This window comes from Megalobrama amblycephala, linkage group LG15 (genome assembly GCF_018812025.1).
Source record: "Megalobrama amblycephala isolate DHTTF-2021 linkage group LG15, ASM1881202v1, whole genome shotgun sequence".
NCBI lineage: Eukaryota > Metazoa > Chordata > Actinopteri > Cypriniformes > Xenocyprididae > Megalobrama > Megalobrama amblycephala.
Genome location: NC_063058.1, coordinates 9,875,919 through 9,891,541, shown reverse-complemented (window position 1 = coordinate 9,891,541; position 15,623 = coordinate 9,875,919). Strand labels below are relative to the sequence as shown.

The 15,623-nt window shown below is 35.1% G+C and overlaps 2 protein-coding genes across 3 annotated transcripts in view; one reads left to right on the top strand and one right to left on the bottom strand.

Moving 5' to 3' along the window:
- LOC125247385 (proprotein convertase subtilisin/kexin type 5) overlaps positions 1-2,632 on the bottom strand; it is a 41,687-nt gene extending 39,055 nt beyond the window's left edge. Inside the window, exon 1 of the mRNA XM_048158640.1 lies at positions 2,327-2,632. Coding sequence (XP_048014597.1) covers positions 2,327-2,534 — 208 coding nt within the window. The 5' untranslated portion in view covers positions 2,535-2,632. The remainder of the gene's footprint in view (positions 1-2,326) is intronic.
- Positions 2,633-7,265: 4,633 nt separating this feature from the next.
- otud7a (OTU deubiquitinase 7A) overlaps positions 7,266-15,623 on the top strand; it is a 106,831-nt gene continuing 98,473 nt past the window's right edge. The window contains exon 1 of one of the 2 annotated variants that reach the window (XM_048157810.1): positions 7,266-7,412. The gene's annotated coding sequence lies outside the window, so the exon portion shown is untranslated. The other variant, XM_048157811.1, reaches the window with a different exon arrangement.

Sequence of the window (15,623 nt, the reverse complement as noted above, 5' to 3'; positions counted from 1 at the left end):
AAATCACAGCATGTTTAATATTATTACAATGGTCAGAGGTAATTCCAACACTAGCAACCATGGGTGAATGTCATGAAAGCATGAGCATGTGATATTTTTAAGACTAATATATATTTTTTGACATTATTTCCATGACAATTAAGTGCATTTGAACTCCCAATTGTCATTACTGCAACATTTATTTGTGAGTAAAAAAAATAATGTTGTGGTACAACAAATCATTACCATAATGTATAAATACTTTCCACAAAAATATAAAGCAGCTGTTTTCAACATTGATAATGAAAAATGCTTCTTGAGCAGCAAATCAGCATATTATCATGCAACATGCAGACTGGTGTAATGATGCTGAAAATTCAGCTTTACCATCACAGGAATAAACAGAAATTTGATATAAACTAAAATAGAAAACTCAAATATTAACATCTGCTTGTGTCCATCATGAACTCTTCTTTAAATAGAAACAGTAGCGACTATCTGGCTGACAGGTTTTGCCATGACCAGGACACATAAACAAGGGCTATGGAAAGTGAATGGGCACTTTTGGCAATGCCGTCACACACTGATGGATGCAAGGCCTCCCCCCTCAACCAGCCTGGGAGAGAGATTAAGAGTTACAGCACTCTTCTTTGAGATGCTTGAAAAGGAGGAATGGCAACCATGAACGCCTACTAACAGAATTCAAAAGAGTGGCTTGGTTTGCTAAAGACCAGAGTTTGCGTATTCATTCTGTATTATTAAAGGAATAGTTCAACCAAAACTTAAAATTCTGTCATTATTTACTCACCCTCATGACGTTCCAAATCTGCATGCTGTTATGTATCAGAAGATACTGTATTTGATTTGAAAGCTACAGTGTATGGCAAGATTAGTAAACAATGACTTAAATTTTGATCTGTTCCTCAGCTATTGTACGACTTGGAAATCTTTATGGATGTAATACTTGACACATGAGGTCATTATGTCACTGTCATTGTATGGAAAATATTTTAATTTCTGGCTGAACTGTCCCTTTATCTACCCAGAATTCTTTGCCATCGGAAAAAGAAGTGCCATAACAAAAACATGGAGATAAGGTGTGTCCCAGTTCACGTAATTCTGCACTTTTCTATGCCATTTTGTAGTACAAACAATGTGAGTAGTGTGTTCACGCTGAAAACTGCAGACGACAATGATCCAGTCAATTCTCGATGGACAAAATCAACATTTTTCTTGTTTGATAAGCCTTTTTGTTCGAATATACATCACAGGGAAGAAAAGACTATGAAAAATTCTGTTTCTTGAGGAAAGAAGCTATCACACTTTGATGCTGTATTACAAATTAGCCTTATAAAATGTAGATATGCACAGTATATGTGCATAGTGTACAGTACGTCATTTGGGACAACAGAAAAGACGTTACACTTATATATAGCCTACTTCTACTACTACTTGGTATATATATTTCTAGACCAAAAGGCTAGCTTTAGTGCTCAGTAAATCTGAAACTGCTGGGACTGAGGCTAAGAAAATACCAGAAGAAATTTTAACTGTCCAAACAGAAACATTATCAGCTTTCCACAGTGATAAAAAAGGAAGTGGTCTCAGTTTTTCCCACTTCCGTGTTTGGCAGTTAAACTTCAGCAATGTTGATTAGGCCTACTGTTCAATAACATAGTCGATTAATTTGTGTTAAAATGACCTTAATTTCAACTCTTCCTGTAATTAAAAGTGCGCACGACACTTTCATGTTTGAGGTCACTAAACAAACTCTCTTTTGAGGTAAAGCACTCTTTGTCACGTTGATAAATAGGGAGAGCAGCTTCATTGTTTTTCCGCAGCAGCTGTGGAGGGAGGACTGGGAGGTTTGCCTTCCCAATTGTCTCTTGGAAAACCCTTTTGTGAACCTGCACAATGCTGCTACAGATTCGTACCACAATGGCCAAAACAACCCAAAATGTTTTAAGATGAGTTTTGAGTTACATTTTAATTAAATATCGAAATTTCAGGTCGTAAGAACGCATTTAATAGATCTTTTTATTGTGTCCATGTTGAATTCAGCATATAGCTAGCGACAATAATTGCTTACAAACAACTCTGCATAAGGTTTTCCTTGTTATAACTTGCTATGAATTTCATTGACTACCGTAATGTTCTACAATCTTACCACAAAGTAAATAGACATCACTAAAGAGAGAGAGAGAGAGAGAGAGAGAGAGAGAGAGAGAGAGAGTTGCGCATGCGCACACTGACAGCTGGGATATGTATGACCCAAAGAAGGCACCTGTTTGATTCAATACATACTTCAAAGTTAAACTACACTCTGTAATAGTGAACTATCACTTACCTAAACCACAAGCGGTGCACTCGAATAGCTCATGACCCTCACACTCCGTGCAGGTGGGATGACAGAGAACGCACTGATTTTTTAGCAAGAACTGTCCGCTGGGACAGGACTGCATCTGGGATTTGGCTTGAATAAAACCGAAGAAGCATAATGATACCGTAAACAGCGTCAAACCGGCGTTCATCGTTCGCGGTGTTCCACAGCGCATCTATTCGCCATACACACACTCACGGTTCATTCAATGAAGTGGGTCAGTCCTGCACTGCCAAATGACAACGAGCGTCTAAACAACAAAACTTGCCCAACAAGTTGCTTTCAAGGGGATTGGTCAACAGGCCTTTGGGGTCCACCCATTCCTCTGGTCCTATTTGATAAAGGACAAAGTATTCAACCTCTGTTTGCACATTATAATATTTTTACTATAATTTATCTGACTGAGAATATTTAACAGTAATGCAAAGTAGTTCATTATTTATACCGATTTATACCCCATTATAATATATAATAATAATAATATAGTATTATTAATATATTATATAATACAATAATGCATTATATAATATATATTATTGTTCTTGTTATTATTATTAATATATAATAAAATAATCTATAATAATACACTGTAAAAATTCATTATTTGTTATCATAACTTTTTCTTTTGTCAAATCAACTTCTATAAATAACGTAGTTCAGATAACATAATATTTTGAGTTTCTGTTTATTAAACCAATCTCCTTCATTGTATTAACTAAAAATTTTAATTTCAATGAACTTGTAAGGTAACCAGGTTACTTTTTTAAGTTAAACCAACAATATTTTTACAGTGTAATAATAATATTAAATTAAATGTGTAAAAATAAATAAATAAATAAATGTATTAATAAATGTTGAAGTCAACATTAACTAAGATTAATAAATGCTGTAGAATTATTGTTCATTCTTAGGTTATGTTAACTAATGTTAACAAATGAAAACTTATTGTAAAATGTTATACTATAAAAATATATAAATATAATTCATCTGACAATATTTAACAGCAATCGGTACCAAGCATTTTATAATGTATACATTTATATACAGTGGCAAAATATAAAATATTATTTTATTAATATTTATAAATTATAGAAATGATGGTAGCCCACTGTACATATTACCATATGGTAAAACATTATACATTTTTACACACACACACACACACACACACACACACACACACACATATATATATATATATATATATTGAAAGACATTTTGTCTTTTATTTTTAGTAATCAATTAATTTAATGAATAATTTATTTGAATAAATAATGGACCAACAAATTATTATTATTATATATAAAAAAATATATAAAAAATTGTATTCCATATATATATATATATATATATATATATATGGAATACAATTTTTACACGTACACACACACACACACACACACACACACACACACACAAGACATTTTGTCTTTTATTTTTAGTAATTAAATAAGTATAATAAATAATTTAAATAAATAATGGACCAACAAAATATTTTATATATATATATATATATATATTTGGAATATAATTAATAAATAATTTTAAATTAATTTTAAATTAATGAATAAATAATTTATTTAAATAAATAATGGACCAACAAATAATTTTTTATAAAATAAAATTATATTCCAAATATATATATGTAAAAATTATATTCAATATATATATATATATATATATATATATATATATATATATATATATATATATATATATACATATATATATTTGGAATATAATTTTTACACACACACACACACACAAGACATTTTGTCTTTTATTTTTAGTAATTAAATAAGTATAATAAATAATTTAAATAAATAATGGACCAACAAAATATTATATATATATATATATATATATATATATATATATATATATATATATATATATATATATATATTTGGAATGTAATTAATAAATAATTTTAAATTAATGAATGAATAAATAATTTATTTAAATAAATAATGGACCAACAAATTATTTTGTATAAAATAAAATTATATTCCAAATATATATATATGGAATATAATTTTTACACACACACACACACACACACACACACAAGACATTTTGTCTTTTAGTTTTAGTAATTAAATAAGTATAATAAATAATTTAAATAAATAATGGACCAACAAAATATTTTATATATATATATATATTTGGAATATAATTAATAAATAATTTTAAATTAATTTTATATTAATGAATAAATAATTTATTTAAATAAATAATGGACCAACAAATTATTTTTTATAAAATAAAATTATATTCCAAATATATATATGTAAAAATTATATTCAATATATATATATTATATATATTTTTTTTTACACACACACACACACACACACACACACACACACACACACACACACACACACACACACACACACACACACACACACACACACACACACACACACACAGACATTTTGTCTTTTATTTTTAGTAATTAAATAAGTATAATAAATAATTTAAATAAATAATGGACCAACAAATTATATATATATATATATATATATATATATATATATATATATATATATATATATGCACACACACACACAATGGAGAAATATCACATATTAGTTTTAAAAGTTTCCATAGTTAGCCTAATATTTGTCAAAATTGAAGGAGTTATATTTATGGGTCTCTCTGTTGCACATCTTATTAAAAAGCTTCTTATAGAAGATTTGCACATTCTTTTTGGTATATTTTTTCACTAACTCCAAGATAGATGTGAGCATTTTAAAGGCCATTGCAAAAACTGGATTAAAGACATTAACCTTTTACACATTAACCTGTTGGTTTAAAGCCACTCCAGTGTGGTTGTTGTTCTGGGTCACTTTCCTGTTGAAGGAAGTCTCACAAGTTCCAAAGCTTCTTTTCGAGCCTTTTACACTTCTTTTGCCAAAGTACATGAGATCTGATGTGTTTTTCTTGACTTCATACATTCCAGATTGATGAAATGATCATGCTGCATGATATTATTGTCTTGTGCGTTTCTCCTATTTCTGTCCCGGAGGACTTCAGCTCTTGTGAAGCTGTCTTGGCCTCATCGGTAAACAGATTGTGTGCGCTAAGTAGCCTAAGGTACAAAACAATATATTCTCTGTGGATCATTTTGATATCTTGCCAAAAACATTCCTAATTTTTTACCCTAAATGGATTTAAAAGGAATGGAAAATAAAGTGTTATTGACAGCTATACAATATTTCATATTTTTGTCTTATATCCATTATAAGGGCTTTCAAAGAACAGAAAAATTATGTTTTAGAGGACCCTGATTCATAACCTGTTAATCTAGAGTATGTACTGACTGCTGTGCAAATCTATGAAGACACGTGACCAGCAGAGGGCGTCAGAGTGTACAGTATTGTTCATATATCAGTTCAAACTACAGGGTCTGTTTTGTTTTAGTAGAAAACCTTATTGTCACCTTCACTGGCAAGTAAAGAAGTATTTTTAAGAACTTTACGTTATATATCATCAAATGTTTTAGAGAAAATAACAAAAAACTGTGTTGCCTCAAGGCAACATTGTACCATAATGGAATCGCATAAGGCCATACAGGCATAATAGGTTTGAATACAAATGTATTATATTTGTAAGGAAAAGAGTTAGAATTATCTAAATATGTTGGCATTTTCACATGATTTTGTAATGCACTTATAAGAATAGTAATTCACATACTATATCTGCATATTATGATTTGCACATTTTCTATAGCATTTCATAAAGGTATAAAACAGGTAGCACTGGCAGTTGATGATGGTGAGGATGAGGAGTCATACTGTGATGAGGAAGATGAAATCATAGTGACAATCCATCAGGAAGAGAGTGAGGGTGAGAGAGAAGATGGACATAAGAATGAAGATGGATATGATAACTTAATAACATAATAATATGATGGTTTGGCAATACTTGTTCCACTGTGGTACAATGTTGCCTGAGGGCAACAGCTGGATATAAAATGTTACTTTTTATTAAATATCAAACTTTTAATACATTAAAAACTAGATACATTTGTTTGTTCAAGTGTCTAGTTAAATAAATTGATGTTTTCAATAAATATATTACTTTTTTCTACATGAAAATGCCAAATGTTTACATTTTTCCATTGTGGTACAATGTTGCCTCGAGGCAACAAACTTATAAAAATTAAATAAATTTAAAAAATATGAAAATGTTTATTGATATATTGTTAAAGTGTCCAATTTTAAGCAGGAAAAACAACACAAATATTTTTTTTTCCTCATTGATATCATATTGCGTACCATAGAGGGATATTTATTTATTATTAGATGAGTAGACTATGTTTTGCTTTTTTTTTTAAAAAAAAACAAACAAAACAAAAAACTATCCAATTTAACGGCTCTGCTGAAATGTAAAGGAATAACCAATCAACGCCAAGTACCGCCCCCTTTCTGTTAATTGACATTTGAGAAAAGACATTTTTGAGAAAATGAAACACGATAAAACACGATTATGGAAATATTTGTATTACTTGTTTTATTTTTCTATTCAACCTTTCTATTTTATAAAATAAAAAATAAAAGATTATGTAAATTCAGTAGTCTACTAGTTGTACATTGAATATAAAAATGAACCACATATACTAAAACAAAAAGGATAAAAAACATGCCTTTATCTATCAACATTAAAAATATATATATTATTATTATTAAAATGAATACATGTTTTAATAGTCTTTCGCTTTTATACCAAATAATATCGTATAAAAAAGTAGACTGAGCCAGCAGTCCTAACAGGCAGCTGTTTTCCAGTGGTGGGCGGGGTCTGTAGCTCATTTATTACGTCAATCAATAGGCGTGAAAGGGGGATGTGGGCGGGGTCTGTTGCTCCTTTACGTCATTCAAGTGGGGGTAAGAGATGAGGTGGGCGTGTCTTCGGTGGCACTGCTGCATCAGTGAATGACATGAGGATGTGAAAGAATACAGAGGGTTGGGCATATGATTTTAAAGCCATTCTCGAGCGGACTGATATATGGACGATGAGGAATACACTAAGGACTGACTGAGGAACGGTAAGACGCGTCTTAAATACAAGACAACTGACATAAGGAGCATCTGTGTGCAATAAGAGGCTGTAGGAATCGTTGCGTAGCCAGGGCAGGTGCACCTGTCTTCTGTACGTGGCCGGACCGCTATAAGACGCATCTTGCGGGTATACAGTTTTTTATTTATTTATTTTCCCAATCGAGGTCGGGTTCAACAAAGGAACTTGGGTGGCATAATAAATAGCCGATTATTTGGTGGATTTGAGGTAAGGGCGTCTTTCCAGAGCATCATCATCAAATGCATGGCGATATGAGTGGGGATTGAATTTTCTTTGTCTGTACACACATTATATGACTATATATCAGTATGGGCTGGGAGTGTTGCGTAACAGGCTGAAAGGAAACAGCCGTTCATGGATTACAAAATAATGATCAAATATAGCGTATGTTTGATGTAGGAGGAGGATGATGGTGGATGCATTCTTGTTCATTGCCTCTATATGCACAAATCCCAAGCAGAAATCAGTTTGAGTATGTCAGAAAGGCTCTTTGATTATCAAGCCTATGGATGCTTTTAATAAATTACCTACTTTATAGGTGCTATGGGCTGAAGAAGGTACCTGTAAACAACCTACTTGCTATCCAATGGTGCGTTTAGGCCCTGAGCCGGGCTGTTGGGCTCAATATTTTTTCTTTTATTTGAGCTTTTTTTGAGTCATTTTTTGCTCAAACAAAGTTTTAGAAATTCACAACTGTTTTGGAAACATTTGTAAAATACTGAGATGTATTCTCTAGATTGGTGGTTCTCAACCAAGTTGTCTAGGGAGCTTATTTATAATTATTTAAAATAAATTAAGGTATGTAACGGATAATGTACAGTTAGTTGGGCATTATAGCAAGTCACAAAGTGGCTAGTTACCAAATAAATAAATACTTGTGCCTATACTCTGAAAATAATAATAATAATAATAATAATTTGAGTTTAAAATATTTTATTATGTTGTAGAGACTGATTCTTCCATCCTGCTTCCACAATGTTAATTCCCGAAATTGTACTCCTTAAATTGTAACTTTTAACGGAGCACTTTTGTCATCATTCTAGAAGTAATTATGCTGTCTATATTGTCGAATTGTTCAAAATGTTGTTTAATCATATAACGCTGAGAATCACTGCTCTAGGCAGATAAGTTTCCAAAAAAAAAAAATCCCTCTTTTATTCTACATGGAGTGGATCACCCCCTCAGGTGCCATTTTGAGATCACATGACCAGAGTTACTAATATTTCTATTACTAATAACAAAAATACTGTTTTCTTTATATAGTACTTTAAGCCAGTGCTTAGTTCCTTTCCTTGATTCTAATTGGTCAATATCGTGAATAAAACACGGCTATGACCGCTTCACTCAACGGTTCTGTGTATCATCACACCCTTAGCAACCACTCTTAGCAACGTAAACTGTTTGTTCTCAATTGATATTGTTCATTGAAGCTTACTGTATTATGTAGAAGAGTATTGTGAGAAAAAGATTGAGTGAGCGAGTTTATTACCTGCATTCAGATTTAGCATTTTCCTTCAGGTCAGTCCTATGTTCATAATACAAAATCTGTTTAAATGTCCGATGTATTATCTTGTCCTTTTAACAGTTAAGGGGTTTTCCCGTGACTGACAGCGCTAGTCAAAGCATTTGTCAGTTGTATCTAGTTCCATGTTCACAACAATTCAGTCTTTTCAATGTAAAAGTCTTCGCTACTGACTGACACACTCATAAAGACAGTCTTTGCCGCCATCTAATGGCGTAATAATGTAATTTCTGTTGCTGTTCACAGTCAGGGACTATTTTTTCCGGCAGAAGGAAGGCTTTTAGTGACCGTTTACTTAATGAAAGTTACATTAATACATATTTCTGGCTTTAACATTTGTATTGTGTGGTAACTGTTTTATAAAAGCAATAAGGTACTCGAGGCTAGTACTGTATCGTGAATAAGTCATGGCTGAAGGGGTTCACTCCGCTTCGCTTCGTGCCTAACAACGATTCACGATACAACACAGCCTCTCATACCTTATTGCTTACATATAAAGAAAATACATCTCAGCATAAACAGAGAAACGAGAAACGATAAACAATTGCAGTTAGTAAACAAACTTCATGCATCCAGGCCAGTAGGTGTCAATATAGAGTCCAACACCACTTATACTTTTATGACAAAAATGTACTGACTGCACCTTTAAGCTTTATTTAATTTTTTGGATATTGTGGCTTTGCCTTGGTTAAAAAAAGTAGCATGCCAAAAGAGTATGTTTGTAAAATCGGAAAGCTTAGGCTACGTTCATTCTGAGAGCGTCTCTCTCGCACTATATGACGTGAGAAAACAACTAGTTGCCTTTAACGCTCTTGTCTGTTTGTTTTAGCATCAAACAGCACCCACAAGATCGCCAGCTGACTTGTTGACTCTAGGTGCATTGAATCCCTTGAAAAATATTTTCTTTTCTTATTAACATCTTCTCTGTAACAGGAGGAGACATTCACTCATTGAAGGTAGACATTTCTGGCAATGTGCAGATAAGCTTTATAAAGGTTTGTGTCTAGCATCCCTTTGTTTTTTCTTTGAGCTTTTCGTAATGGTGATTTTAAAAATATGCAGTATATACAGTAGGCTACTTTATTAGGTACACCTTGCTAGTACCGGGTTAGACCCACTTTTGCCTTCAGAACTGCCTTATTTCTTCGTGGCATAGATTCAACAAGGTGCTGTAAACATTCCTCAGAGATTCTGGTCCAAACTGACATTAAAGAATCACACAGTTGCTGCAGATTTGTCGGCCGCACGTCCTCTCGTTCCACCACATCCCAAAGCTGCTCTATTGGATTGAGATCTGGTGACTGTGGAGTCTGTTTCAGTATAGTGAACTCACTGTCATGTTCAAGAAACCAGTTTGAGATGATTTGAGCTTTGTGATATGGTGCGTTATCCCGCTGGAAGTAGCCATCAGAAGATGGTCCACTGTGGTCATAAAGGGATGGATATGGTCAAAAACAATACTCAGGTCAGCTGTGGCGTTTAAACGATGTTCAGTTGGTACTAAGAGGCCAAAAGTGTGCCAAGAAAATATCCAACACACCATTAAACCACCACCAGCAGCCTGAACTGTTGATGCTAGGCAGGATGGATCCATGCTTTCATGTTGTTCACGCCAAATTCTGACCCTGCCATCTGAATCTCGCAGCAGAAATCGAGACTTTCAGACCAGGTGACGAATTTCCAATCTTCTATTGTCCATTTTTGATGAGCTTGTGTGAATTGTAGCCTCAGTTTCCTGTTCTCAGCTGACAGGAGTGGCACCGGTGTGTCTTCTGCTGCTGTAGTTCATCTGCTTCAAGGTTCGACGTGTTGAGCGTTCAGAGCTATTCTGCATATCTCGGTTGTAACCAGTGGTTATTTGAGTTGAAGTTGCCTTTCTATCAGCTCGAACCAAAGGTCATTCTCCTCTGACCTCTGGCATCAACAAGGCATTTTCATCCGCAGAACTGCCGCTCACTGGATATTTTCTCTTTCTCGGACCATTCTTTGTAAACCCTATAGATGGTTGTGCGTGAAAATCCCAGTAGATCAGCAGGTTACAAAAAACTCTGGCACCAACAACCACTGAAATCACCTTTCTTCCTCATTCTGATGCTCAGTTTGAGCTTCAGCAGGTCGTTTTGAACATGTCTGCATGCCAAAAGCACTGAGTTGCTGCCATGTGATTGGCTGATTAGATATTTGCATTAACGTGCAGTTGAACAGGTGTACATAATAAATAATCTGAGTTGACAGCCATTAATCCTACTAGGACTCAAGGTTAAACTCAAAGCATGAGAAAATAGCAAAAAGATAAAGAGTTATTTTATTGATCCCAGAGGGGAAATTTTGAAACAGGTGAAAGCAAGCTCCAACAGATGCCAATAGACAGAGGTAACACACCGATCCGACAAAACTCGACAAAGTGTCTGTCGGTGCAGACCTTTAGATGCTTCACTCAAGAAGGTGGCACACAAGAATACATATGACCTTGATCTGATTGTTTCAGATGCTGTCATACAATCCAGCATGCCCCTATTGACCCAGTCTGTAAGACTCTAGCATTTTTTTCCAAAACAGAGAAAAGAGGATGATTTGGAGACAGATGGAATGATCAGGGCAAGGCACCAAAGTGGAAACCCTGCCGATGCAGCCACTGAGGGCCTGTGTGTGCGACATAGCACCAGGGGACAATGTTTGGCAACTGATCAGTTACTACATGGAATTCTGTCCATGTCATAAACACTTTACTAGCAGAGCTGAGATCAGTCTGGAGATCGGCTCCACAATCTGACATAAAATTCATTCATTTGTCAAAAGAGATCACTTGGGATATGAACAGAGGGAACAAACAATGCTAAATGCAAGCAATATAATGGCAACAATGCCATCGATAGTTAAAAGAATTAGTAAGCTTATCAACTTTTAAAAGCGAGAAAACATTTAAATATCTTAAATTTGAATTGATCTGTTGGATTGCCACTTGATGTCCTATGTCAAGCAAAACCAGTTGAGATCCACTGTTTTGAACTCTATGACTGATGTATCATTTTTCTTTGGTTTTTCTTATTACTTCCACTTCACAAATATGTAAAAGTAAATGTTTTTTTTTTTTTTTTAAATACTCTTATAATGATTATGTTAGTTAATTGCCTATGCTCCATTTAATAAGTGTATGCGAACTACTAGGGCTGTTTATTGCCAAGAATCTGGCGATACGACACGCATCACGATACAGGGGTTACAATACGATATATTGCGATACTGTAAGAAAGGCGATATATTGAGATTTTTCTTGTTTTTTTAGTAAGAGAATCTATTTTAAGGGGGAAAAAAAGTTTCTGTCTTGAACACACCACCATATGCATAAAACCTGAGTAAAAACTTTGCATTTATATGGCATTTATATATTTTACATCCACATCACTACAATCAGATGCTTTCTTGCTGCTGCCACTGCTGTCATTTTTATTGTGTTTTTGTTATTGAGAGGAAAGAGTGCAGCACATATTTACATATTCTTTTGAAAATTAGCAGAGCGGATGATAAATGAGCAATGTGTTTCCCAAGTATTGGATTTTAGCATGGCTTATTTTGTAAACAACATGACTCTTGTCGATCTCTTTAGTAGTTTCTTTATAGTGGAAGCCAGAATGACGCCACACTTCAGCTCTATACACCGCGGCGGGAGCTGGTATAATTCTATCGTCTTGTGAGCTAGGTCTGATAATGCTAATGCTAACGCTAACGATGCACCCTTGCGCTTCTTGTCACAGTTTATGTTCTGAGATAACACTGCCATCCAGCGGTCGGGTTTAACCAAACACAAAGTCAGCGACACAAATCTTGGATGTAAACATGAATAAATAAATATGGATACAGTGTTTTTGAAAATCGATATTCACGTGTATCAATATTTTCCTACACCCCTAATGCAAACATAGGCGCTCAACACATGCGCACGAGAAAGTTTCACACTTGTCCAGTGTCTGCACTCTTTCTGTCCAAAAGTAATGAGCGATAACATGTCTTTGAACTTATTTAAACTAGAGCTGCGTGTAACCCCTTCATCCAAGGGCTCGTCAACGCTGGCATCTATTGTTCTGGCCTTGTGGACAAACTAAAAAACTAAAAATTCAAGGCGCATGTGCAAGGTGAACATACAGAGCATGTGTGGTTAGAAGGATCAAGCTACATGCGTACAATAGAGTGGAGCAGGGATGACATATTTTTATAGGCAAAACCCTGGAAACGAGTTAGCATTTTAACACTTGCAGTTCCATTGTCCTAATGTCAATGAGTTTTTCTTGAAACAAGATATGTGGTGAACACAAGCTCAAGGTATTTTCATGTTTTATTCTATGATATAAAATACATCAGTAATTCCCTCTTGTGATTGTTATAAAGCTTTTACTTGTCTCGTAAATGGCGGTTGCTAACAAGTAGCTAAATGGGACTACAGAGATTGTTGGGATATTAAACTTCATCAGCCGAACAGGTAAACTCATCTACTCACTAGTATGCTTTCGCAGCCTCGTTTTGTTTATAATCATGCTCTTGCAAACTATTATAACTCGAACTTTCAGGGAAAAATTTTTAAACAGACTGAAAGAGTTGTTGGTGTGTAGTGATGATGACGTTGATGGTGAAGACTGTGTAGTTAGCTTATAGCCTACTGTTAGCTTTTGACTTCTGTCGAATGTATTTAAGCTTCAAAATTCCTAAATTCCTAAAGATTTTTATGAACAAAATGTGTAAGAATCATAAGCTTTTGTTAGTCACAGACCTTATTTTCTGCAATAACCCAAAAGCCAAAAAAGTCCTATTTGGTTTTTGTCGAAGGAACCAGGGTGATGCGAGTTTCTAGGTTGGCCTACAAAAATACGTCGATACGATGATATAATTTACATTACGCACTGTTAGGGGAGCCATACGTCCTCTTTTTCCCGAACATGTCCTGGCCAGGATTTCTAAATCGCCTAAAATGGCTTGAGCCCCCGCCCCTTTATTCGTTAAAGTGAAAGTGCCCATTTCGGTCGTATCGAGGTGCGACCGAAATGGAACGTGATTTTGGAACGCAATTTCTACGTGGAAGTCTTTGCATGCCACTGTTTCTGTTGACAGTCCGCATGCATTAAAATGTATTTTCAATGCTTTGACTGTTCTCTGTAGATAGGGCTGTCGCGATAACCGCAATTTCGTAATACCGCGCTTTTGACGAGCCAACCGCAGAACACTGCAAAAACCGCAGCAACCGCGATATTTGCATGTTTTCTATTTTTTGAAAGGCTATGTCCTTCTCGTTTTACACTTCATACACATGTACTAAATATTAAATAAGGTAATAATGAAAGCATAATGTGTACCATGGTGATTTGTACAGAGGCTCCGTAGATTTGCACTAAACAAGCCTAAACAGACAGTGAATGTGAGAGAGATCGACTGAGCGTGTGCGATTACCTGCGTCTGTCCTTCAGGCCGAGACATATATTCGTGAAAAAAAGTTGTCGTGTCCAAGGATAGCGAAATCTCTGCCTTAGCATCGAAGCATTACTGGTCAGCTGAGCCTTATAAAGTGACGCTCAACGTTAAAATGATTTCAACAGCTTGTTTCATTTCATCTCTCTTTTGAATGAATCTGCGTTTTTGAACGTGCAGTTGAATGAACGATTTAAAGACTCAAAGACAGTCCCTTGCCGCCACCTTGTGTCACAACAATGTAACTGCACTGACTGCCGTCTAGAACGCACAGAGATGAGTAACGCTGCATTCACACGGGGCGCCGGCGTTAACGCTTCTCGTTTACTTTGAATGGGTGACGCCATGCGTTGCCGAACTGAATTGTGGGTTCCGTTGCGTCGCTTCACTCGCGTTCCAAGCGGCAGAAGTTGAAGATTTCTCAACTTTTCAAGCGCCAACGCAGGCGTCATCCAATCAGATCGCCCTATGCAAATACCCTAGAGCAGTCGCAGCCAACTGCGTTCGTGCAACACCGGAAAGTAATGTGATTGGCTGTAATCACTATAACGGTCGCGTCAACACAAGCTTCAGACACGCCCTCCGTCAAGCGTTGACGCTGACGCCCCGTGTGAATGCAGCGTAACGTTAGTTCTGCTTATACTCGTGAAATATCAGCAGAAAGTCTTGTTTTGTCAGATTCGAGGATCGAAACTAACTATTATACATACAACAATAGCTCTACCATCTTATTGTCAGGTTTATGTTCTGTTTTGTAGACCCTTATTTTGACATTCTCTTTACTTCAGTGCTCTATTTAGTTTCGTTATTGAATATGACCTCTCTCTCTCTCTCTCTCTCTCTCTCTATATATATATATATATGTATATATGGCGGTAATACCGCATATCGCGCTATTGAGCCACTCAAAAATACCGCAAGGGAAATTCCTTAACCGCGACAGCCCTATCTGTAGATCCCGCTTTCTCACAAGCCACGATTGGTCGATTATGTACAATGCCTGCATGCTAGTGGTCAAATTACTCTGATGTGTTTCCCAAAACTAGGACATTTTAGGCAATAGAAATCCTGGCCAGGAAGGGTCCGGGAAAAAGAGGACGTATGGTCACCCTACGCACTGTATACCCTATTGTATGCATAAAAGCCGAAGTATACTTTAGGCTTTTGGTAGAACTCAATGTTTTGCAGTATGTTGATGCT